The sequence below is a fragment of the Choloepus didactylus genome, chromosome 15 (assembly GCF_015220235.1).
Source record: "Choloepus didactylus isolate mChoDid1 chromosome 15, mChoDid1.pri, whole genome shotgun sequence".
Taxonomy (NCBI): Eukaryota; Metazoa; Chordata; class Mammalia; order Pilosa; family Megalonychidae; genus Choloepus; species Choloepus didactylus.
In genome coordinates, this window is record NC_051321.1 from 37,494,294 (window position 1) to 37,520,388 (window position 26,095).

At 43.6% G+C, this 26,095-nt stretch overlaps 2 protein-coding genes across 3 annotated transcripts in view; one reads left to right on the top strand and one right to left on the bottom strand.

The window, feature by feature from the left end:
* The window catches only part of BLNK (B cell linker), an 87,900-nt gene that overhangs the window by 32,481 nt on the left and 29,324 nt on the right, over positions 1-26,095 (top strand). Inside the window, exons 2-6 of the mRNA XM_037805171.1 lie at positions 2,595-2,660; positions 6,077-6,126; positions 14,423-14,463; positions 19,157-19,313; positions 22,277-22,440. Of these exons, the coding sequence (XP_037661099.1) occupies positions 2,595-2,660; positions 6,077-6,126; positions 14,423-14,463; positions 19,157-19,313; positions 22,277-22,440 (478 nt within the window). The remainder of the gene's footprint in view (positions 1-2,594; positions 2,661-6,076; positions 6,127-14,422; positions 14,464-19,156; positions 19,314-22,276; positions 22,441-26,095) is intronic.
* Positions 1-26,095, bottom strand: part of ZNF518A (zinc finger protein 518A) — an 89,927-nt gene that overhangs the window by 2,684 nt on the left and 61,148 nt on the right. Inside the window, exon 7 of one of the 2 annotated variants that reach the window (XM_037805165.1) lies at positions 7,434-8,343. The exons of the other annotated variant lie outside the window; for it this stretch is intronic. The gene's annotated coding sequence lies outside the window, so the exon portion shown is untranslated. Of the gene's footprint in view, positions 1-7,433; positions 8,344-26,095 lie in introns of those variants that run through there. 2 annotated transcript variants of the gene reach the window in all.

Genomic DNA, 26,095 nt, shown 5'->3' on the forward strand with positions numbered 1-26,095 from the left:
GCTCATCAAAATTTATTTAAGTAGTTTCCTTTTAATGATTGATGGGAATTTAGGTTGTTTCCAGGTGTTTTGGGTAGAGACAGGAAGGACTGGAGCTATGAAACATGATATTGCAATAAATATGCATGCATGTATACAATGGCAAAGTTTGGGGACCATGCTCATAAGGCAAATTCCTAGCTGTGGACTCGCTGGGTTAAAAGGTATGGATGTTTTAACTTTTGACAGGTATCAATCATAACAATTTACATTCCCAAGAATATCTGTATTCTCACACCCTCACCAACCCTGGGTATTATAACACATGTCAACTTTTGCCAATCTAATAGGTAGAACATGATATCTCATTGCTTTGATTTCGATTTCTTTAAATCATTGGTCTATTAGCCACTTGCATTTCTTTTCTGTTAGCTGTGTTCATATCTTTTGCTCATTTTTCTATTGAATTGTTCATCTTTTTCTTACTGAGTTATAAACTTTCTTTGTAAATCAAGAAAATTTTTATTGTTACTATTACATGTTGCAAATGTTTCTTCCAGGATGTCATTTGTCTTTTGATTTTGTGCAAATTATTTCAAATATTTATGCAGTCAAATTCATTAATCATTTTCTTTATAGCTTCTGCATGACTGTTTCTCTAGTTTCTACCTAGCAGAGATTAAAACTAAAGTCTTGGGACCTAATTTCAGCCTCTGCTGTGTCCTTCAGGGTAGCATCTATCCTTGTAATGTGGCTGCTCCAAGGACAGTAAGTGATGAGCAGTGAGACCTATGAGCAGAGAATTTCAAGGGTGTCCAACTGTCATCGACTTCATTCACAGTGAAGTGACTTCCCTGGTCGGCAGACCTGGCCAAGTGGTAGGGGCTCTGGCTTCCACCAGGTAGAACCCTCTTGGGCTTTTTCATCCTTTGTGTTCAGATCACAAGGCTACTTGAGGAGCCAAAATTCCCTGCCATGCTGGGTTTGAGGGTGTCTGGATATTCCTCTGATAATAAGACGCCTGCAGAATTTAGCACACCGAGGCCTGAGGATCACTCCCACCAGGCCCCGGCTTGGCAGAAACAGACCCTGCCACCTAATTGTCATCCTTTTCATAGTCGATTCCTCAAGCCTTGACTGTGAATTTAGCACTCAAGTAAACAGAAGAACGACTCTCTCTTACAGCCCTAATTTCAGGGGATTCCTCATGCTGCAAAACGACTTCACATTTTGGAAATGGGGTCATGGGAGGAAGTAGTGGGGAAGAGACCAGGTATTTGGGAATCGCCAGCACCTCTGGATCTTCCCAATATCTGCATTCCAATTGTCACCATCTCATCTTTGCCAGCCGAGAATTAACGTTGACAAAAGAAACCTGGCATAACAAAGAATTAGGTTGACATGATTGGGTCTGGTGTTCCATACTCTTGAAGGGTAGATACGATCAGCCTCAATTTCTCCAGTAAAGCAACCTAGGACCAGAGAACAACCCTTTCTCACTGCAAATTGTCCAATGCTAGGTAAAGCAACCATCTGCCCGACTCTTTGCACCCTTATCCCCCATTAAATGATTCCAAGGCAGGAGCTGCCAAATCTCAAAAGCCTCATCTTTGGTAGGCACCTGCCTAAGAGACTTAAAGAGCTTCATAGCTGCGTCTCCAAGGCACATCGCTGTTAGCCACACATTCTGGAATATGCTGGGGATTGTTAGGCATATGCATACCCTATTCCTGGTACCAGTTTCTGATTTAGGCTCATTTGGTTGCATGGGACATCAGCCAGTTGCAAGCACCTGAGCACAAAGTGGGTTTATGTTAAGGATAGGCATGTGGACTGGAATTGGAGTGAAGTCTTTTGGAACTAAGGGACTGCTAGGGACCACCTAGCTCTCCCTCTCAGCTTCAGGGCATCTCTGAGTTTCCCTGCACATCTGCTCTGTCCTTAAGCTGTGGACCAGCCTCCCTCCTGCATACCCTCTTACCTCCCTCCACACTCCTCTCCCCACTCACCCACCTTCTCTCCTCCCTCCTAACTCCCCACTTACCCCTCTCCTTTCTCCCCTCCCCCCTCTCCCTCCTCCCTGACCCTCTTCTCCGCCTTCTCTCTCCCTCCCTCTCCTTCTCTCTCCCCTGAGTCTTCTTTCTGTTTATCCCTTATGTTGTTTATTAGGTTATTGTTTGGGATAACACTATCTACTTAACTAAAATAGTTCTTTCTAACGTTTTACTCATCACTAAATTAAAATGGCTGTACTTAAATCAGAGTTATCTCCCTCCACTGGCTGACACCTTCACCTCAGGTGTCTCCACAGAACAGACAGATCTGAGGGGCAGAATTCCTCTCTTCATAGCCTGAGACTGGCCCAGACACCCCAACCGATGCAGACATGGCCCAGGGACCATGTCCCTTACACAGTCAGCTACGCTTTCTTTCTACTCAAGTAACAGATGGTCAGCTTAACTAAATACAATATAATTCAGACCATTTGGGAGTTTTAGTGTAGTTTTTTCTCTTTTATATATTCAAGAAGGATAGAAGTTTTTTTTTAATCAGCCTAGTTACATGACATTACTATATAATTACTAATATTTCATGTTTAATTTTGTTTCTTACAGGCAACTTCAAAAGATGGTCCATGATATTAAGCATAATGAAGGTGGAATAATGAACAAAATCAAAAAGTAAGTTTGACTTCCTAGCACTATAGAAATTTTTTTATTATGTCAGTTTGAGTTAAGTGGAAGAAAAGAAAAGTCTGTTACCTGAGTGAGGAGTTGCAAGCTCCTTAGCATGTAACCTTCTATTACTCACGGCTTGAGTCCACAGTGGTTATCCACAGCCAGGAAGCATGGTGAGTGAGTGGGGCAGTGCTCAGGGCACTCTGCCTTTCCCTCTCCCCCCAGGAAAGGTGAGCTGTGCTTACTCAAGGTGCCCAGAAAAGTCAAAGCAGGAAAATCAGCTTCTATAACCACTGAGCTAAGGGCTGCCAGGACACGCTTGGAGAAATCCAAGTAAGTTACAAGAACAGAACCCTAGCTTCTACAGTCTTCAGAATGACTGGCTGTTTTCCCTATTTTGATTTCTGCTTTCTCAACTATTGCCTTAAAATGGTGTTTTCTGTTAATACTTGGAGAAGGAAAGCTGGAATCTCAAATCCTCCTATACACAAAAAACTTCTTAAGCCTTACTTTTTTAAAGAAAATAGAGATTATACATATCTGCATTTGTCACTCAAAATCTAAAAGGAAAGGGGATACAATATCTTGTTGAGATTTTGTTTGTTTGTTTTTTAGAGAAAGTAATACTTATTCACCAGGTAAAAAATCAAAGAGTTGAGAATTGTATAGTCAAAATCTCCCACTTCCTCATATCCCCACCCTAACCCACTCCTTCACAGCAGACATTGTCGTGAGTTTGGCATATATAATATATTCATACACACACATACAATGACATGGATATAATACATAGCTATACATACAAACCTTCTCATGAATGGTATCACACTACATACACTGTTCTACTAATTTGCTTCATTTGTTTGCTTTATTTAATGCTATATTATGGACATCTTTATCAGTATGTAAAAATAAACTGTATTCCTTTTTGAACAATTGATTAATATTCTACTCTAAATGTATTATAGCCTATTTAACCAATTTTATATTGGTGGACATTTTTAAGGGGGATGGAGGTTCAAACTGGTACAATATTCTTAGAAGGCAATTTTATAATAGTAATCTTTTTTTTTTTTTTAGTTTAACTGTCATAAATAATGCTGTAATAAATATCCTGTGCACTTTCAATACACCAGTAAGCTAAATTCCTGAAATGAAATTTCTGGGTGGAAGATTATAAGGCCTTAAAATTTTGATTGATATCACCAAATTTCCCTAAAACAATTTGTACCACCAAAAAGTTCATTTGCCCCACACCTTCAACACAGTATTTTCATTTTTTTTTTTTTTTTAATCTTAGGTAAACGTGTAAGTAAGAAGTCACTTTCAGTGGTGTTTTTAGCCTAGAAAATGTAAAAAATGTAAATGACTTTCAATATGTATAAGTGATCATCATAAAATAGTTAAAATGGTCCTCTGCTTGTGGAGTAGTGGCCACCTTAGCAAGAAGACTTTTGTCTTCATATTCTGGGATGTGCAGTTATTTTTATTTTAATGTTATTTCTGAAACACGTAGAATCCCATTCAAATGAGAGAATACTGGTAGTCATTGCTACAATCACTATAAATTCTGGATTGACTGTCCCATTGCTGCCAATTTTACAATACACCAGGTTGCTCAATAACATGGAGCCTTTGTACAAAATGTCCCTCGATTCCATGGTAAGTCACACTTATAGCAATTTTCTTGGACAGTTTCTAGAATTTTCTTGGACAGTTTCTATTTCAAACATTCTGTCCATTATCTCCAAAAATACTTTTTCTTGACAAATCATGTTCCTTTTTCCAGCTCAGTTTGGAAAATATGACTGCCATAGTCATTACTCTGGTGAAGTCAGTGCCCTTTGGTTCAGAGTGAGGTACAGTGACGCTCTCACTGGAAGCCAAGCCAACAGGTGCTACCTTGAAAGGAGGAAGCACGGTTGAGCACCCTGGGTTCTCTAACATGAGACCGTGACGGAGTTTTCACTGGTCTGTGGCTGAATGAGAAATAAGAACCTTGAAGTATTGGGGTTTGGTGTGCAGCTGCAGGCTGCTGAGCAAGACCCGAACCCCGGCTTCTATTCTCTGCTAGTGGTCAATGGCCAACAGTCATACATTTAGAAATGTTAGAAGACCAATTTTAAACACCATTTAAAATGCAATTTCTTTCATGAAATTGTGGTATATAGCAGCTGGTTTGTGCATGTGTCTGTGTGTCTGTGTGTCTGTGTGTGTTGTTTTTTAAATTTTACTGTTCCATGAACAGGCCCTGGCACCAAATCCAGTTTTTTTCTTTTTCTTCCTTACAAAACTTTGTGCAGTCCTTCTCTGGGCCTCATCATAGAAATAATGACAATATCTTCCCAGCACACCCTGATGGCTTGCTGTGAGGACTGAATGAAATATGAGAGCCCTTAGAGAAATACAAAGCAGAATTGCTGCACAAGTATAAATCTTGTTATTTTTGAAAAATTAAAAGTCTGGATTGTAAGGGATTTTTTGGTAATCGAACATGAGTTTTTATGATACTTTTTTCCCCAAGAAACGAAATACGTTTTGTATGAGATGATTATTTTATGTACTGCTTCTATTTGTTATATGATAGAGGTTTTATTTATAAACATTTTAAATTTCATTAAGCAAATCATTTTAAGTAATATTTAAAAGATTTAAGTTATTTTAAATTATTGAAAATATATAAATTATTTTAAATTATTTAAAATACAGAAATATAATTAAATTAATAATTTACTGTAAACCTTGTTCATTTCAAATAACGGAAACATAAATATTGTTAGAACTTATGAAAAGTCTAAAAATTAGGATACTTTTTTAAAATGCAATTTTAATTTTCTTCTTTTAATGAGTTAAGAAAAATTGGGACTGTTCAGCACACTTTTTGTGTTAAAAAGTACTAAAGAAGTTTGGAGAGTGCTTGAAACTGTTGGACTTCTAAATAAGCTAAATATCACCATCCCCAATCTTGACATATTCACTGCTCATTGCTCAGCAGTTTTTTTAAATGGTGCAAAAATAATTTCAGCCCAACTTCCAACTGAAGTGCTCGCTCTAGCTAGTTTTTGTTCTGTTATTTAAAGCAGTTGTAAACCATTGAAATTGTCTTCTCTTATGCGCCTATCAACCAATCACCACATCGTCCTTGACCCTCAGAACTCAGCACTTCGTAGACCCTGACCTCGCAGAGCCCTTTACTGCCTGACTTCACCTTTGCTAAGTCACAGCCACTTTGTGCACTAGGAGTGGGGGGAGGCGATGGCGTCCCCACATTTGAATACATTAAGTCTTTGAATGTGATACGCCCTAAATAAGCTATTATTCTATTAGTTGCCCATCTGCTATCTCTGTGTCAGCTTACATTTAGTCTCTGACACTTGTTGTCCTACCCACTAACCATCTGTCTAATGGTTCATCTACAGGCTGAAGGTCAAAGCACCTCCAAGTGTTCCTCAAAGGGACTATGCTCCAGGTAAGAGTCTGTAAGATACGTTAACTGACCTTCCACTAATTAAAATGTTCATATTTACTTGTTGAGAAGGGAAATAAGTTCTACTTATTTGAAAACAAAAAAGGACCTATCCTTATCTTAAGAATGAACAAATCTATTAGTCATTGCATTTGACTAAACTGGACATGTAGTACTCCATCCATCCATCCATTATCTGTCTATCCATGAATCTATCAAACGTATATTATCCTCCATGCCAGGCACATACAAATCTTAGGCTGAACTACATCTTACACTCACAGAATTTACAGTCTAGAAAGGAAACAGATGATGTGAAAAGTAACTACAATTCTATGTGATAAGGAGAAACATAGCAGCAGCACCTAATGTAATCTGAAGTGAAGGCTGGGGAGAAAGGACATTTAGAGGGAGTATGGAAAAGAAGACTTCCTAGATGAGAACTGTTTAAACGGATACTTGAGGAATGATGAAGCATAGAGGAGAATAAATTATTGATGGCGTGATGGTTACTCTATCCTCCCCAAGTTTAACTCTGCAACCGCAATCCAACTGGGATCAACTTGGGCAAGGGAGAGAGGTTAATTTGAGATTGGTAGAGTTTATGGCAGTGGTGAGTGAAGTAAAATATCCAACACATTTCCTTTTCTAAAAGAGATACCTTAAGAGGATAGGTCTGAAATCTGTTTTTACTGGCATTAAGTATAAAGATTTCCTGAACTGGCCAGCTCTGTAGAACCGTTGTTGAAAACCACAAGGCTACAGACATCATTGAAGACTCTTCCTCTAGAGGGCAACAGCTAAAACTAAACCTTGGATTGAAGACAATAATTTATTTTTTATGCCTCTGATCAAGATTGTAATAAATGAGATAGTCAAGTCCCTCCCAGGCACCAATGAAATTTACCAAATGATAACCAAAAATACCCAAGTCTGGTTACCAACCCTTTATGAAATCTCCAGATCACAGAGTAGTATTTACTGACCTCTCCTTGCCAATCACAAGTGTAGACAGTCTATCAGGAGATTGCCTACACAATGTGGAGCCCAAAAAGAGGGACCCTGTCCTGGGCTTGAAAAATCTACCTAATCAACCAAGGAAATTGCTTAGTTAACAAAAAGAACAAAACACATTCTTCTCTCCATGTTCTACAAAAAGAAAAGAAGAGAAAGCAGCCAAACAGGTTCATGGGGAAATAATGGAATTATGGAATCATGGGAGTTTCAGAACAGAAGCCCAAAGGTCATATAGTCCATGCCCCCAATCCAATGCTTAAACCCTACCCCACCATCAGGGAGCCCTCCAACAAAGCTCAGTTTTGCTTGGACCCTCCTGTGATGACCAACCAAGTCAACCTTGTCCAGTCAGGGACAGAAAACCCTGGAAGGAGACGGAGATGAGACCTATCTTCTTGTGGCTTCCTAACTCTACCCCAATGGCCACATAGTACAAGCCTTCAGCTGTTAAAGAAAGTGAAAATAGAGTTGTTCTAGGCAACTTCAAAGGATAGAAGTAAGAAATTAGATCACTTGAATCTTTTCTTCTCCAGAATAACATCTCCAGGCACCCATTCATTCATTCAACAGATAACTTCACGTATATGTCCTAGGTAACACTCACTGTGCTAGGTATATAGGGGGGAGCAAAATACAGTCCCTGATGTTACGATACTTGACTAGTGGGGAGTCAGATAATAAATAAGAAAACAAACATATACATACATACACACACACACACACACACATACACACACACACACACACACAGAACTCTATTTCTCCTGAGCATGTAACTTCTTCTATGAAGGAAAATGACAGGGTACAGTGATAATTACTCACTATGGGATGGGGGAATCATTAGATGGTCAAGGAAGGTCTCTCCAAAGAGGTGATATTAATTTGAGTCCTGGGGTATGAGCAGGAACAGTTGTTGCTTTGTAGATGAACCAATGGTATTGGAAATGCTGGACACAGATGTTAGGAGCTTGGAGTGAATTCTTTGAAACCTCAGTACATCCATACACTTGACTTCAGAATGGACCGCTCTCCTGAATGTCCCCTGGGACCCTCATATTCACTTGAACACAGATCTTTGGAGTCCAGGGCCCAGTGATGAGCCCAGTTTCTCTTAACATTCCTTGGCCTTAAGAGACTCATCTTCCAATCTCCCTCATGCTCAGAAGTGTTCTCTTTCTTGATCTCAGACACCTGTTCTCTTTCCTAAAACCACAAAAATAATCTTGGTATCAGTATGTTTGCACTTAATCTCTCCTGGAACACGGACGTGTGGCTCAGTTGTGTCTTCTAAGCCTTTGCTACCCAAAATGTGGGCCCTAGCCTCACAGCGTCACTCACCAGGGAGCTTGTCAGATATGTAGACTCTCCACACCCCATCCTAGAACGACCGTGCCAGAATCTGCATTTAACAAGAGTGCCAGGGGATTTGAATGTGTATTAAATTGAGAAGCCCTGCTCTAAATCACCAAACTCTATTCTTACTGCTTCTCCTGAACACAAGGACAAACATATCTCCCCAAGTCTGTTAAAGTTTCAAGATCTCAAAAGTTCATTCCATTGCTTCACCAGACCAACAGAGCTTTGACCCAGTCTCCCCTGCTCTTACACCCAATCCCCAGAAATTGTCCTTTCTGCAAAACCACCATCACCACCTGCACCTTCTTGGTAACCCCTCCCCCCAACTCCCAGCTGCTTCCCTGAGCCTTGGGGACTCCTCCCAGCTACAAGAACAGGGTCTCAGAAAGCCCTCAAAATTGGGAGAGTATGTTGACCTTGGTGACCCTGATCTTCAGAGAGCAGAGGCTGGAAAGGGCCAGCACTCCAGAGGTCAGCAGAAAGAGTTGCCATAGTCCTCCCTTAGAATGAAGAAGAACAAAGCTTAATTACAAACAGAACGGAGGCTTGAACCTTCCATAGTGATGGGGATCAGGCCAGTGCCAAGACTGCTGCTTTCAGTTCAGACCCAGCAATCCTGCCTTCATCTCCAAGGAGCTGGCATTGGCTATGGGGACTGTATGATCCACTGACCAGAATGCATCACCTCCAGCAGCTACCATTGCTGCTGGAAAGAAAGCTATCCACCATGTGTTGGCTGCTTACTCTGTCCAGGCTTGGTGTTAAGCTCTCTTCAGATATCATCTCATCTAATCTTCCCATTAGCACCATTATATAGAAATTGTTATCACCGTTTTGCAGATAAGGAAAGTGCATCTCAGGGAAATTAAGTGACCTGTACAAGGTTCTTGCAACTGCTAAGAGACAAACCTTCCGCAGGATCCCATTCCACTGATCCTCTTCTAGGGCATTTCTCATGATTCTGATAGCTTCGGCGCCTCTGAGGTCACCATGCCAGGTCCTGAGCTTCGTTGGTTGAACAGCCTCCTGGGCACCTGCATCTTTGAAGCCTGAGGTCTAGCTCTGGGTGGGTCCATCATTGTACCACAAGTCTTCTGGGGTCACTGCAGAAGCCCCACTGGTCACTCCAGAAACCCCTGAGGTGTCAGAACTGAACAAGGCCTCTCTCCTTGTACCCTTGGGGCCTGATATCTGGGGGCTACTGAGATGTCCCAGGAGATCCACCTTTCCCTCTCACCACTGATGTCATCCAGGGGTGAGATCAAGCAATTATAAAGGCAGCAGGCTGATCTCTTCTGGCAAATTGAATTTTTCTGCCTGGGAACCGAAGGGTAGCAAAGACCCACTCACCTAAAAAGACTCCAGAAAAAGGAAGGTACTTGGACAGCGATTTCTTGGGTAAATGTCCACCATGGAAGCACAGGGTATGCATAATGATCCTTGATCCACCAAAGAAGTGAAACTCACTGTTGTTCCTACCTTTAGTGAAGCTAGAATTTACTGAACATTCTATCTCCCCATTTACACGCCACCCTGGTGGTACCAGCAAAGCAGATGTGGGAAGAGTGGTGTTGGACATCAGTCCTGCCTCACGGAACTAAGAGTGGAGGAATGGAAACTGAACTCAGAGGTGTTTTACGACGTCAACTGTGAAAGTCCTGAAAGATCACCCAATGCAAGCCTTGCACCTTAGGGATAAGAAACTGGAGAGCAAAGAGGCAATGTGACCGCTCAGTGTCACACAGTCAGCTAATGGCAGAGCCAGGACCACATCCCCCATTTCTGCACATACACACACATAGGACCCTGAAAAGGGTGGAGAAAATGTAGACAAAGGAATTTCTGAGATGTTAAGCATTTAGACTTAAAATACTTCTGTCAGACAAACTAGATCTGTGCCTCAGTTCCCTGCACTGACAGCACCCCTTTCTTCTCTCAACTGCTGTACCTAGTAGGACTGTTCACCTGCTGCTTCCCTCCCTTCCTCCCTCCCTTCCTTCCTTCCTTCTTCCCTTCCTTCCTTCTTCCCCTCCTTCCTTCCTTCTTGCCTGACTACCTGCCTGCCACCTGGCTGTACCCTGCTGCAGTCTTCCCACTGGGGGAGTGGGGGACTTGTTTTTCCTTGCATCCCATGACCAGCTCTGTGAAGGGAGAAATGGGGAGGGCAGGGCAACCGGAAACAGCCCTCCACACCAGAGCAGGACCACAACTGAGGCTGCGTGTCAGAGATGCAGCCATGCAGCACACCCCTCCATGCCCGTGGCTGAAATGCTACCATCTTTCGTTGACCCCCAGACCCAGAGGTTGAGTTCATACCTTGCTTTCATCCCTTTGCTCCAGCAGTCACCACAGAGACTTTTAACTGTCCATCCAGCTGTCTAGACTGGTTCATCCTTCTTTTCCTCCTGCCTGAGTTACTGAAACACCATCCTCAGCAGCCTCCCCATCTCCAGCATGCCACTGGAACCTACAATGTCCATTGTGGCTTGAGCATCCCTCTTGGCTGGCAACGAATCTACCTTTGTCTTGACACTCAGCATATTTTTCCTGTTACTGTCCGGTGATGCTCCTCATTCTGTGCACATCTGCCTCCTCATGGATGCCCCCCTCCATCTATCAGCTAAGCCCTGCTTCTGGAAACTGACACATAAGCCCCTAGCTTAGCTGTTGGATGCCAGGAGGCCCTCTCATTTTCATCCTCTCTTCCGAATCCTGCTCATTCCTCCAAGACCCATTTCAACCCCACCTCATACCCACAGCCTTACAAGCCTCTTAGCCCTCCCTGAGTGCTCCCTTCCCTGAAATTCCTAGCACCTGGCCCTCCTGCCTGTCATTCCTTCCTCCCTTTCCTCCCTTCCTCCCTTCCTCCCTCCCTTGCATCATGGGATGCAAGGAACAAGTCCCCCACTCCCCCAGTGGGAAGACTGCAGCAGGGTACAGTGTGGGTGCTGGGAGGGTTATGCCAGCATGGATTATCCTCAGTCTATTACATGATCTTTCTTCTAGTCTATAGGTCTTTTATTTCCATTGTATTTGTTATTTCATTTTCATTCTCTCAAAACCATATGAGATAGGTGCTGTTAATAATGTCCATTTTAGAGATTAGGAAACGGGGGGCCCAGTAGTTAAACAATTTAGCTAAAGCCACACTGCCAGAAATAGCAGAATCAGGATTTCAAGTTAGGCAGTGTGACCCCAGAACCCAAGCTCAAACTCGTGCATGCTCCTGGCCTGGAGCAAGGCTGAGATGGGCCCATCGTGGCTTTTCTCACATATCTCATCGTACCTGGGGCCATGCCACAGACCCGGGAGGGCTACATGCATTGCAAATCCTAGGCAAGGGAGGAGTCCCTCCATTGTGTGGCATGAGATTATTATTCAGAAATGGACCATAAGCCGCAAACCAGGTAAACAACTCAATAGGAAAGGCTTTACCTGAGGAGGCCGAGCAGGATCTCAGCTTCCTGGCAGAGCTGGGCAATCACATATGCAAAATTCAACTATCAGGCCTATATTAAACTTGAACTTACCCTCCTTAAATTTTACCCATTACCCTAGAGGCTTTCTTGGATCCATTCTTTGTGGTAGCCATAGTGTGTGATTGTCTTTAAGTGAATTAGTACTGGTGGTGTTTTTAGGGTTTATCAAGACATTTGCCATAGTTTAGACAACAATAATTAGCATTAATATAGTGTTTACTGTGTGCCAGGCTTTGCTAAGCACTTCACATGTGCACCAATATTACTTGATTCTCACAAAAACCATATGAGGCAGGCACTTTGCTTACCTTTTTTTTTCCAGACCAAAAATACTGAGCTTTAGAAGATATTAAATGACTGGTCAAAGCCAAGCAGCTAGAAGAGAGCAGAGCCAGGGAGTCTGGTTCTAAAAACCATTATCCTGCACACTTTTGGAGGCTCCCTGGGATACTAGAAAACCATTTACTGTTTTGGATCTAGTACTTGGGACTGTCACATTTTCAGTCTAGAGGATTGCCTGCAGGCTTGTGACTTTATGAGTATGACACGTGTTTCCCTTGAGACTGGAAGATGGGTGTAGCTGGGGGTGGGTGGGGCACCATCAAATCATCTCTACATCGTGAGGCTTTTCTCCATTTTCTGCCTCTGTGCGCCAAGATGTCTGGATTGGGTCGTATGTTCTCCTGGGTTTTATCTGAATGCTCACATGGCGTTTCAGATGCAGGAGCCAACACATACATCCTGGCTCCAATCCTATCCCCGCACTCCTAGCCCTCTGACCTCAGACAGGTTACTCAACCTCTCTTAGCCCTGTTTTCCTCTACTGTAAAATAGAATTAATAATAACAATGCTTGCCACACACTGTTGTTGTGATACAAATGAGAAAATACTTTTAAAACAACTTAGCTGAGCATCTGGCACATAGTAAATATTCAATACATGGAATCTATTATTATTATCCTAATTTTCATTCATTCAACTCATTCAGTAGTTCATATTTTTATTAGTTCATTGATTACATAATACAATAGATCAGTGCTTAGAAATATAAAAACCTGTACAGATACAAAGATAAACAGGCCATGCCTTTCTGTACAGAGAGACACACCTTAATCATAGCATAAGGCAGGTTGAAGTACACGTGACATCAATGTGCCAGTAGCATCTAGGAGGGCTCAGAGGAGGGGTGACTGGTTTTGAGCAGAAGGACTGGGGGAGACTCCATGGAGGAGGAGGCCTTTCAATAGGTCCGTAAAGGACAACAAGGATTTCCATGGAAGCAGGGAGGGAGGCAGGCTAGGGGAACCACTGGAGCAGAGCAGAGAACTATCAAAAATGCACGCTAGAGGAACAAGCTCTCTGGTATTAGTAAAAGTGAACGTGTAAGACTGAAGCAAGGGAAGTCAACAGAGGGACAGAAGGTGGGGGCATTTGAGTGTCTTGACATAGAATTTAGACTTTATTCTGTAGGGAGTTATTGACGATTCTTAAGGAAAGAAACATGATCTTTCTAGAAAAATATTTCTAGAAAATAACTAGAAACAGTAGGAAGGAAGGGTTGGAGAGGAGAGATCATGGAGACAAGGAAACTAGTTAATGGCCATTGCAACTACTTTCCCAAGTAGCTGATTGTAAAGAAAGGTTCAGCAAATACAGTTTATCAAGGTAAGGAAATGTGTAATGTATCTTACAAAGTTTCTATTTTAAATGGTTAAAACATAAACGTCTTGCCTGTCTAAGTGTTGGTCTTCAATTATCCCCAAATGTACAGAATTAGAAACTTGTTGTTCCCCTACTGTCGCTGCACTGTACCAGGGGAGAGATGTTGCCACATTAGGAAGAGAGTTTGTTCACCCATTATTCTAGAGTTTCTGGGAAAACGCCAATGATTGCAACACATTATAATTTGGTAAAAGTCGACCCAAAGAATAATTTAGTAAGAATTTTTTTCTGTTTAGTGTCAAAGTTGGACCCCATGTTTTACTTGGGAAGCAAGGCTGCTTCTTAGCTCCTCTTACGTTTTCCCCAAGAGAGGGTGCTGCTGCTGCCCTTGCTTAAAACAGGGCCCCCCCGATCCAAAGGTCTCCTTCCTGCCCCATTCCACCTCTGAGTCGCCTTCCCTAGTCCTTCTGTGTAGCCTACCTGGAGCTGGAGGTGGCTGTCTGCCATGGCAAGGGGTAGAAATTGTGAGAAAAAAAGACAGGCATGGGTCAGATGCACCATTGCTCTGCCCAGTGGAACTTTTCTTTATTCTTTGAGAAATGACTTAAAAAAAAATAATAAAGGAGCAGCCAAAGGCTAATAAATACAGGATGACTGTGATAAGCTCTCAAAGCCAAGTAAAGGGGGCTGGGAAGTCCAAGGGGAGGCGGGCGGGCGGGGGTGCTCGTGGGGGGGGCGGGACACTGAGATTCACGCTGCTTCTGTTTCCCACCTGCCGTTTCAGAGAGCCCTGCCAACCAGGAGGAGCAGTGGTCAGATGACTTTGTAAGTATTTGCTCTTGGGACCAGCAAGGTACTGTTTCCACCAAAGCCTGATGGGAGGCTGTTTTAAGAGTTTGTTTCAGAATTGCAGAAGGGCAGGCTGGAAAGGCCCCTACAGACAAGGCCACGATAACCGATAACTGACTTCACGGCTGCACCACCCAGCAGTCCCGGGGCCCAGGCATGTGGCTAACACTTGATGTGCATTATCTCATTTACATGTATTATCTCATTTAACACTCACCACAGCCCTTTGAGGTAGGTTTTTATGCCCTTTTTCAGTGTCAGTTCTGAGTGTATTTATCCGCACTGCCAAAATAGATGTTAAAATGTTTAACTATTTCCCTATCAGTTGGTAAACAGCATCTGTCCCCAAACTCCCCAGTGCCCCATTACCACGGTCCCTGCCCAGGATCCCTAAATAAACCAGCAACTGAAGAGTTAATGTCTGGCACATCAAGTAGGGGGTGGGCTCTGGGACCCTCTTTAGTGTCATGGTCAGAACCTGTATGTTATTTCTTCTTAAACATTTTGAATATTAATTCTGCCCATTTTATAGATGAAGAAACCAAGGAAAGAGAGTTTAAGTAACTCACAGTTCCAAAATTTAAATCCAGACCCCCGGATCTCAGAGCCAGGCTCTTAATCACCAGGGTACTTGCTGCAACCAAGAGGACATCAGCAGAGCCCCAGGGAGTGAGACCCAGGCATGATGATGGACAGGGGGTGTGTGCAGAAAGTTTCTGAATTAACTGTCAGCCTCTAAGGGGCAGTTCTGCAACCTGGAGAAGCCCAAAACAGGCCCCTGCAGCTACTTCTCTCCTGGGCTGAATCTTTTAGAGATAAGACATCTTAAAAATTTTTCTTCACAATCACAGCTTCCCATTTCACACGGAATATAATCCAAGCTTGTTACTGAAGCCTCCAGGCCTGACAAAATCAGCCCCTGATTGTGGAACCATGGAGCGGGGATGAGGGTGTGGAAGCAGGAAATGCAGTGAAGTTGACATACTAAAAACTTTCCTGCACAGTAATTATTTTTCACTTACATCAAATTCATCCAGAATGTTAGCCTGTTCCAATCTGTGAGTTTTATATCTCAAAGGGATCCGAGAGGACCTCCACACAGCCACATACCCCATTTCACAGATAAGGAGACTGAGGCCAGAGAATGAAAATGACTTGCCCACGGTCATTCAGTTACTCAGTGGCCCGGGAGGATGAAAGTAGTGCCCAGAACTGAGCTTGAGCCTAGCTCAGCGTTGTGTACACCTGTGGGAGTTGATTCAGAGGATTAGGAGACAGTGGTTCCTCCTTTTCACCTCCAGGGAAAAGAAAAACAAGGGAGGAGGGCGGCCTCCCTCAGTGTCCCTTGGGTACAGCGTTCCTCCCGGGCCCAGCAGTCCCTGATCCCCCAGAAGTGCTGCAGCTGCGCCCCCTGCTGGCTGCATGCACCTGCGCCACATCTAAAACAACTGAAGAAACTGGCCACATTCAGAGGAAAGCAAAGGAAATTGAACTCCCTGGTTGGATAAAAAGACCACATAGTAGGGTTTTCGAAGGCATTGAGTGCACAAAAGAAAATCAGCCTGGAGAGGGGGAATGACTTTCCCCAAAGTCGAACAACCAAAATCAAGTTATCAGTTATAACGAGTATTATTTAACCCAATTAGTTTTATTTTGGTGGCTTCTTGCTGCACATGGATTAAAATCCAGGTCTGTTATTAAAACCTTCAGGTCTGACAAAGTCCGGTCCCTGCAGACCTGTCCAACCTTCAGTGCACCCCTCCCTTGCTTCTCACACCCCAGCCACACTAGCCTTCCCTCAGTTCCTAGAATAGGCCAAGATCCTGCCTGCCTCAGGGATTTCAGACTTATGGTTCTTAGGCAGGAGAAGGAAGGAAAAGGCAAGAGAGGAGAAACAAAAAAGCATCCCAATTCTCCCTCATTTGGTTGGCAATTTCTTATCCTTCGGTCTTCGCTTAAATGTCTCCTTCTCAGAAAGGCCTTTCCAGCACCCAGTCAAGGTAACGCCCCCTCCCATGGCTCAATCTCAGGACCTTGATTATTCCCTTCAGTGCATCTATTAGTTACCCATTTAGTATTTATCTTCACTATGGGTTTATCCTTGATCTTCCCACTAGAATGTAAATTCTACGAGGGCAGGGTTCGTATTTGTCTGGAGCTCAGAGCCAAGCACGATGTCTGGCACATAGTAGGTGCTCAATAAATATTAATTGATTAAATGAATGAATGAATGGACAATTTGAGATTTTTGTCTGATTACACACTGTCCTTCAAAGTTTCCATCAGACTGTCCAATATATCGTACCTGCTCTACTACTGAGTGAATGAAGGAATCTTGTTTGCCAGAAATTAGAATAACTTGGACGAAGGAATCTTTTTTCTTTAACTGTCTCAGAAGTTTGAGCCAATTTCTTTTTTATTTTCTTGAAGAAAGGCATTCAGTGCAGTCCTCTGTGCTTACAGTAGAGGGTGCTCATGGTATCGCTCAATGGGAAAGATTTTCCAAAGGAAGGACTGGCCCAGCACTTCTAAGCACCCATTCCCTCCTCCTCAGTCCCCTCTGAGCCCAGGTTCAGCATTCATTCGTTCCACAGATGGTTACTGGGCACCTTCCCTGGAGCAGGTCTCTGCTGGGTTCTGGAGACACAGACTCAATCTCACCCTCTGAGGGCTGCAGTCAGGTTGGCAGCCCAATGTCAGGCAACGGCTGCCAGGGACAGCTGACATGTCATTCTTCCTCTGCCCTTCCTATCCCTACCACTTCTGCCAACCTAGTCCTCAGTCAGGCCGCTCTGTCCAAAGGGCTGTAAGGACAGCATGTTGCTCCTCAGCCTCCAGGAAGCCAAGTCTAGAAAGCTCCAGCCTTGTTCTGTGCAAAATGAAACAAAATGGGATACCCAAACCACGCCCCTTGCAGGCCCACATGTCTGGAGGCAATGCCCACTGATATTTCCAGATGTTATTAACCATGTCTCATTCCCCCACTGATGCCTCCCTGAGATCCTGTAACAGCAACAATCAGCTCCTTGTCCTGGACAAGGAAGATTCCCTCCACCTCATGCAAGATCGGACGAGCCTTGGGAAGCCAGGATGTGCCCTGTTAAGCCTCTCTCCAGGCCACCCTTTCACTCCCTCTCCACCTCTCAGGCCACCTGCCTGACAATGGTCATTGCCTTCTCCAGAATGCAGATTTCAGATTCAAATTACCTAACACACTGTGCCTCAGTTTCCACACCTGTAAAATGGGATAAGAAGAATTTACCTTGTGTGATTGTGGTGAGGAGTAAATGAGGTAGTCCATGTCATGCTCAGGACATAGAAATGCCAGTTAGAATAATAAATATTAGATTACACATTAATATAAGTGTTATATAGTTTATCTATTACATAATATAGTTAATAGTTATTAATTATAATGATTATGAATATTATATTCAGCCTAATTTCATATTCATGTTCAGGACAAATTATTGAACCCCCCCAACTGCTATTACTGAGTTGGGGGTTGGGAAATTTCCTTTAAGATGTCTCACCCCTACAGGAATTTTCTTACCTCCACCCTTCCAGTCCCTTCTCAGCTCTCTCACTGTAGAACAAGGAAAAACACCCTCTTCAGGGTCCTTCCTCCTTTTATTCTCTCTTCCAACACTCCTCCAGCCACCTCAGGAAATTCAGCTCTCTTTTCACCCTCCTTTCTCCTTTCCTTCTCCACCCTTTTACCCCATTCCTCTCCTGACTGAAGAGAAAAGAACAGTCCTCGCCTACTTATTCATTCGTTCATTCCAAACATACTGAGTGCTGATCATGTGCCAGCACTGTTTTAGGCCCTGAGGGGTGAGGGAAACAGTGATCACTTATACCTACATCCATGTAAAAAATTGGGCAACCATTTATCAGTCATGTACAATCATTGTGCCTCGTGCCAGGCAGTGTGTGAGCAGCAGATGCAGAAGTCAAAGAACCTCTCACGTCCTAAATCAAATATTTCCTCCACATTTTCAAACATTATACACAAACCATCTCCGAAACGGTGCACGAGAATTGTTTGCCCAAGCAGAGAAGAACTAAGAGACTAGGAAGTCTTTACCTTATGACCTTCTGAACTGTTTGGATTTTGGACTCTATGATGTATTTTCAATATGAACTTAAATAGAATTTATATTTAAAAAATACCAAAAATGGACTCTAAGTCATTTTGAAGCCTAGCCCCTGCAGCTCACCAGCTATGCTTTTTTAAAATCTCGTCTCCTCAAAGGCATCTATGTAACTCCACTTATCCCCTTACCCTCCCTAATTAAACCTACTTTTTCCTCAACCATCAGCATTCATGAGAAATAAAATAAAATATTAATGCTTTTATTTTATTGGGTCCTTTTCCTGTCTCTTTAAAATATATTATACCATCTTCTGCCATTCTTCTTTGTCAACGTATAGAGTTTCAGCCACACTCAGGTTTAAATAGCCCATGTGTCCCATCAGGGTAGCACCAGGGTGGAGGTGAAGAACGCTGCAGTCAGGAAAGCCCTGGCTCCCAGTCCCAGCTTTGCCTCTTACTGGCTGCCTAACCCTGGGTGAGTCTCGGGGAAAGAGTTCTGCCCTCCTAAGGCAGGCATTGTCCTAAAGACCAAGCACAGACTAGGGCCACTGAGCCTGGTGTTTGCATTTCCAGGACAGTGATTATGAAAATCCTGACGAGCACTCGGATTCAGAGATGTACGTGATGCCCGCAGAAGAGAACGGGGACGACAGTTACGAGCCACCCCCCGTGGAGCAGGAGACCAGGACAGTCCACCCAGCCCTGCCCTTCACCAGGGGCGAGTATGTAGGTGAGCCCCCAGCCCCGGACCCTCAGCTCACTGCCTGCCGGGCCAGCAGAGTGGTGGGCAGACAGACTGCTGCCTCAGGGCCTCCTCCGGCCTCCTTCCCTCCCTCACTACGTTCCAGCAGGTAACTGGTCACTCCTAGATAATGGAACCCAAGCTGTAAAGCTTTCCCGTTTAAGGGGAAAGACAGCCTTCCTAAATTTGGAATATTGAAAACCGCCAAAAAATGAAACACACACTGATGGTTGCCTCCCCTACTCCCAGTAGCCCAATGGGAAATGGACCCTGAGATTACTCCCCACTTCTCTTAGGGCTTCCTGCACCAAGGTTCCTGGAATTTCTTTTAAGAAGTCTGTACAGACCAGCGGTGACCTTCAAAGTTCTCATTGTCTGCTGACACCCCTCCTTTCTCTCCCCCACCCCACACACCACCAGCCGGCCCTATGTCAGCTGGCTGCCTACAAACTGAGTTTAGACTGGATTTATAACGGGGGTGGGGCTCTAAGCCTGGAATTAGCCTCATAGGTGAAATGGGCCCAGCTCAGGTCTGGCCTTGCGGCCTGAGTGTGGCTTTTAGTGCCAGTCGTGAAGAGGTGCATGTTCCAAGCTTACGGGATGAGGAAGTTCAGTGAGGAGAGCAAGCGTGCCTGTGATGTGCGTGGTGATGCTGATGTTGGTGCAGAGTTTTCTACCTGTCAAGACTCCCACATCCATGGTGACTGCCACCATCTGTCTCCTCATGGGTACCAGGCACTGCTCCCGGCTTCATCCCACATTTAATCCGTTGAGCACCTTCTCGGAGCCAGTAACATTCAGTGGCACACTCCTTACAGCTTAGTGCTTTACAGTCATGGTCTACTTAACCCACTCGAGAACCTCATGGATGAGGTATCCATCCTCCGTTACAAGGCAGGAAAGGAGGGCTCAGAGGAGAGAACCAACGGGGCCAAGGTCTGATAAGCGGCCGAGCTGGGGTGTGAGCCGGGCCTGCTGGCCCCAAAGCCCTGGCCCTTCACCACTCTGTTGATAAGTGATTGTAACCCTGGGAAGGAAGGGGCTATGTCAGACCCTTTTTACAGACCAGGAAACTACAATTCAGAAGGGTTAAGTGGCCTGTCTGATGGCACACTCTTCAAAGCCTGACTTCTGTGCTTTGCTACATTAAGAAATGTAAGCGAACTTGAAGAGCTGCAAATAATACTGCAAAACTGACAGCATTACAAGCACAGCCAAACAGATACCTAGGGGCTCAGCACCAGCCACACCATCCAGAAAGGGGATCCAGGGGGGAAGAATTCAAATGTGCTATTAGCAACGCACCTCCAACAAGGCAGAAGCAAGGGCTGAGGGTAGGGTGGCTGCCAGAGGGGGAGCAGAGGGGGCAGGACGGGCACGGGCAGCTGCATGCAGCTGGCAGTGACTGTCGCAGGAGGAAGATGCAGCAGCCCAGTGATAGACACAGAAGCCAGGGTAAAGGCCTGCCCTGTTCCCAGGAGATGGAACACACCAGGTGATGCCTGTGCTGAGGTTTTCCTAAAATGCATTAGTCTGAATTGATTCTCACAGAATCGACTGGGTGGAATAAATGTTGCCTAAGCCTCCATCACATTACTGTACAAGAGAATATTTGCTCCATTTATTAGGCATCGACTCTTTGCCAGGCACACTGTGCACACTGCTTTCTTCCTAATCCCCACAGTAACTCTCTAAGGTGGGTATTATTATCCCTATTTTTAAAACGAGGAATGTTATCCATAAACAGATGAGTGACTAAACAAAATGTGGTATATCCATTCAATGGAATATTGTTCAGCCACAAAAAAGAAGAAATTCTGGTAAGTGCTATAACAGATGAACCTAGAAGACATGATGCTGAGTGAAATAAGCCAGACACGAAAGAACAAATACTGTATGATTCCACTTATATGAAATATTGAGAATAGCAAATTCATAGAGACAGAAAGTAGACTAGAGGTTACATGGCCTGGGGGAAGAGGGGGAGAAGGGGGAGTTATTGCTTAATAGGTTCAGATCTTCTGTTGGGGGGATTAAAAAGTTTTGGTAATGGATAGTGGTGATGGTTGCACAATGTTGTGAATGTAAGTAATACCACTGAATTGTGCACTCAAAAATGGTTAAAATGGGAAATTTTGTTTTATGTTGTACATGTTACATGTTACCATAATTTTAAAAAGGAGAGAAAGGAAGAAGAGGAATGTGAGTCCCAGAGAGGCTGAATAACAAGCCTGAGTTAACGTGGCTTGCGCACGGAGGAGCTGGGGATTCAGTGTTGACCCACTTGGCTTCACGTCTGGACTCCGTCCTTGAAGCCTGCTGAAAAGGATGGGCCTAGACCAGGGGGAGCTCACAGTTTCTCCATGGTTTGAGGGAAAGCACTGAGGAAAGGAACATGCATGTTGACCCAGACAAGTAACTGCAACTCTGGATATACCTTAGAATAACCCAGAGAAATTTTTAAACCTGTAATGTTAGGTCCCTCCCCAGAAGTTCAAATTTAATAGTTCTGGGTTAGGGCCCAGGCCTGGGTAATTTTTAAAGCTTTCCCCATGGTTCTATGGTGCAAACAGGATAGAGAACCACTGCCCTTAAGGGTTCACAGAACAGACTGAACCATCAAGGACACACACACACACACACCCCTCAGGAGATTTTCAATCCACTTGGTTTGGCAAGATACCAACTGTCAGTCCTCCACAGTCCATCCGTCTCCCTCACTCCCCTGGAAGGATATTTTTTTATGGGGACATTCTTTTGGTTTTTATAATCTAAGTCAATGGCCACTTGAAATGTTTCCCAAACATTTTACTTTACTCTTTTAAGGAATGCACCTATTAATAATTTGTGGCTGCAAAGACGCTGCTGGTTTTATATCTTCCTGATGTTGATGGCTTCTGCCCAGGGAATGACCCAGAGCCTCATTTGTCTTATGTTGTTTTCCTTTCAAGACAACCGATCAAGCCAGCGGCAGTCTCCACCCTGCAGCAAGACACTTCCCAGTAAGCCCAACTGGACTTCAGGGAAAGCAAGGCTCTCCTCCACTCTGCCATCCCCACCTTCTCTTCAAAAACCTCAAGTCCCACCCAAACCCAAAGGGCTCCTCGAGGATGAGGTAAAGTAAATCTGTCCAGAGGCTTCCACAGGCCAAGTGGGCAGCAGGCTGCAGAGGGGGCAAGTGGCCAGGATTGTCTGGCCTTGGGCATGTCGTCCTCTTCCCTGCCTTGCTCTCTGGCCAGCACGGATCACCCTGCTTCTTGACCACCTCCCTCTAACTCTCTACTGTTTTACCAAAAGGAATTTTTTTCTCTAAAAATGGCAAAGTACGTTCTTATCTTAAGCACTTTAATTTACTATAAGCGCATGGTATGACATCAATTCTGGATCTGTGCTCCTCTACTCTTTTTCTTCCCCATGGTTTCCTGCAAATCTCTTTCTTCCATAAAATACTGTTTCCCCATCTTTGTTCTCTCTGGCTTCTCTGCATTGCCTCCACCTTGCTTTCTCTCTCCACTTTCTATTCTCTCTGCTCCTATATTTTTCTAAGATGGACAAGGGTGAAGGGGACATATAATGGAGACCCTAGACTGTGGGGAGACCCTGTACTTCTCTAAGAACTTTAACAGTTCTTACTTCTCACTCTCTGTCCCTGCCCCAATGCCCCAGTTATTCAGGGACCCACCTTTCCTGATTATCCCTGACCCAAGCCTGGGTTTGTCTCCTCAGTGTCCCTTCCGTCAGCACCTACTGTTATGTGTTCCCTGTGAAATCGCTCCTAGCTGCTCTCCCTTTGAAAATGAATGAGTAAACTCATTCAGACTGTTGTAGTAATGACTAATAAAGCCTATAATATAATGCCACCCAGAGGTAATTGCATTTTAAATAAGGGCAGAGACAGCCCTCAAATTTAGCCATTAGGACAGCTATACAAATGTTAACAGTCTGAGAAACAAAATAATATTAAAGACAACTCTTAGTCATCACCATACATAATCTTATTGCAGCTTCTCTGAGGAATAACTTGCTTTTAAATGCCTATGGATAATAAAATCTATGTTATGCACATGTTGAGAAATGATGTTCATTTCAGTCCATTCAGTCCAGCACGAGATGGAAACCAGGGACTTCTAAATCAAAATAGAATCGTTACCTAGGTTCAAATTCCTCCCTTGACCTTACTGGCTATGTGACTTTTAGCAAGCGAAATAACTGCTCTGAGCATCAGACTTTCACCTCTTTGGGTTATTTTGAGAATTATATAACAGAACATGTATACAGCACCAAATATGGTACCTAACACACAGAAGGGGCTTGATATATGTTGGATTCCTTTCTACCATATTCTAACATCCACACACCCTTCCCCTGCACCTGCTTCCTCCATTGTTACCTGCCTGCTCCTGTAAGCAGGGAAGTTGGCATCAGAATGTTGGCAGACGTAGAGGGGGAAAGTGGCTTGTCAACTCTCAAGGTGATGCTGTCTTTTCAGAGTGGGGACAGGGTGTGGGGAGAAGCTGAGCAGGAGACAGGATGGAGAGATGTTAGGATCTCATTATGGATTCTTTACACATTCGGCAATCCATATGAAGATATAAATTCAGACACAGACTATAAATGAATGCTGTGGATTATATAAGCTTCTCCATTTCTGTGAATAACTAAGAGTGGACTGCAGTGAGGCAAGGGGAGTTTTGCTAATGGCACCCTTGTGGAGGTGGCAAATGCCAGTCTGAACCAGTGAGAAAACGAGAAGTATGGAGGAGGCTGCCTCCTGGAATAGGCAGATGGAGAGTCAAGATAAAAAAGAGGTTTTTTAAAAAAAAACAGAAGCCAACATTAAGATATGGCTGGACCTTTAGATGGGAAAAAAGAAAGTCAAGTACAATCATAAATAAAATTGTTTAGCTTTCCTGTATAGGTTACAGCCAAAATATCAAAGCACAGGCTAACCAGAGAGTTGGGGGTGGGCAAAGACATGCAGGAGGAAGGAGCCTATAAGCTATAAAGATGGGACTGGCTTACACTTGCTAAGTGCTATGTAACAGCTTGGGTTCTGGCACTGCGTACATATTATCCCATTAAATCCTCACAACAACCCTAAGAAGTGTTCACTGTTATCATCCCCATGTTACACATAAGGAAACAAGAGTGCAAAGGGGTTGAAAAACATGTCCAAGGTTCTGGGGGGTACGTGGTAGAGCTCAGAAAATGGGATGTCAGAGCCCAGGTGCTAAATGGCTTCCCTGTACCACTTCTCCAGCATCCACTGAAGAAAAACCAGCTCTTCATTCGACATAAATGTGCCAGGCATTGCATGGGTCCCAGGGCTTCAGTGGTGCCCAAAGAAGACTTGGTCCCTCTCCTTACAGGTTTCAGACTTTGTGGCCTCAGTGAGTTACTTCACCTCTCTCAAATTACTCATCTATAAAATAAGAATAAATATACCTAACTTAGAGAGTAGGTATTACTATAAGAATTCAACAAAATAATGTACGTAAAACTATTAAATGTTCGCATGAGTTATAATGAGGAAGAAACTCGTGGGAAATTAACAGTGGATTAAAATGACTCTTGATAAGTAATATGATGTAGGGCAACATGACTCATGATGGCCCTATAGTCTAGGGAGAAGGCAAAGATGAACAAAACACCTGGAATTGATCAGTGATGACTTTTAAAATAATCTATTTTCAATTCATGTTGAATAACTGCAAAAGGATTTGTAATTGTGTGTACATCATGGTGGTGGAATAATCTACCCAGCTTCATAAGATCAATCACTGATGTCATCACTGCCAAGTTTTCGTGATGTATACATAGGAAAATGGGGTTTATATTAACACATTCCAGCAGCCAAGGTGGTCCCATTAGTATACAAATTATGATGGCTCTTGATCTTTTACTCACTTTAGCAGGTAACAACTATTTTAAAGCATTGAATGGTAATGCTGGAAATACACATTATACATTCCTTCTCCTTAGAGAGAGAGAAATCAAACAGAATGTGTTGAGATTGGATTGGATCAAGTGTTTTTTGTTTTGTTTTGTTTTATTTTGTGTTTTCTATCATTGCTCTTTGGACTTAAAATTTCCCAATTCTGGAAATATCATTAATTTAAATAGGTCAGTTTCTAGATATTGCAGATAAACAATCTTCTACCCTAATTAAGTTCTGCAGAATGAAACAAGTACTAAATTAAGAATTCAGAGGAAGGAATAAATTCCGAGGTAGTGAAGTAGGATTAGGGAAGTTTGGTGAGGGCACGGTGCTTCCAGTTCCCCTATATCCGTTCAGGTTTCATTGCTGATTGTCAGAGCCAGTATTCTGTGTTCAGATATAAGATATTGAGGATTTTGTTGACTACTTGCTTTGAGAGGGCAGGCACAATCTACCTGGGGGCTCAGCCTCTCTGCTCACAGGAATTAACCCCTGGAAGAGAATCTGGGTTCTGACAATATGACACTGCAACAAGCTAATCCAGAGAGGTGGGCCCCTGGAACCAAAAGTGTTCTCAGGCACTCAACATCCCCGGTATTCGCTGCTGCCAAGTCAGCCTCTTCCCAACCTTGGATATTGGGTTCATCAACTTCTCAGACACTGGGAACACAAATATAGATGAGGAAGAGGCCTGTCCTAAAAGTCTAACACAGTGAGGCCAGGGACATAACAGAGGAGCAAGTAGGTCCAAGAAGGCTTCTGATAATTCAATGATTTACCCCATGTCATAAAACCAGGAAAGAGCCAAGCAAGGATTTCCACCCAGGTATGT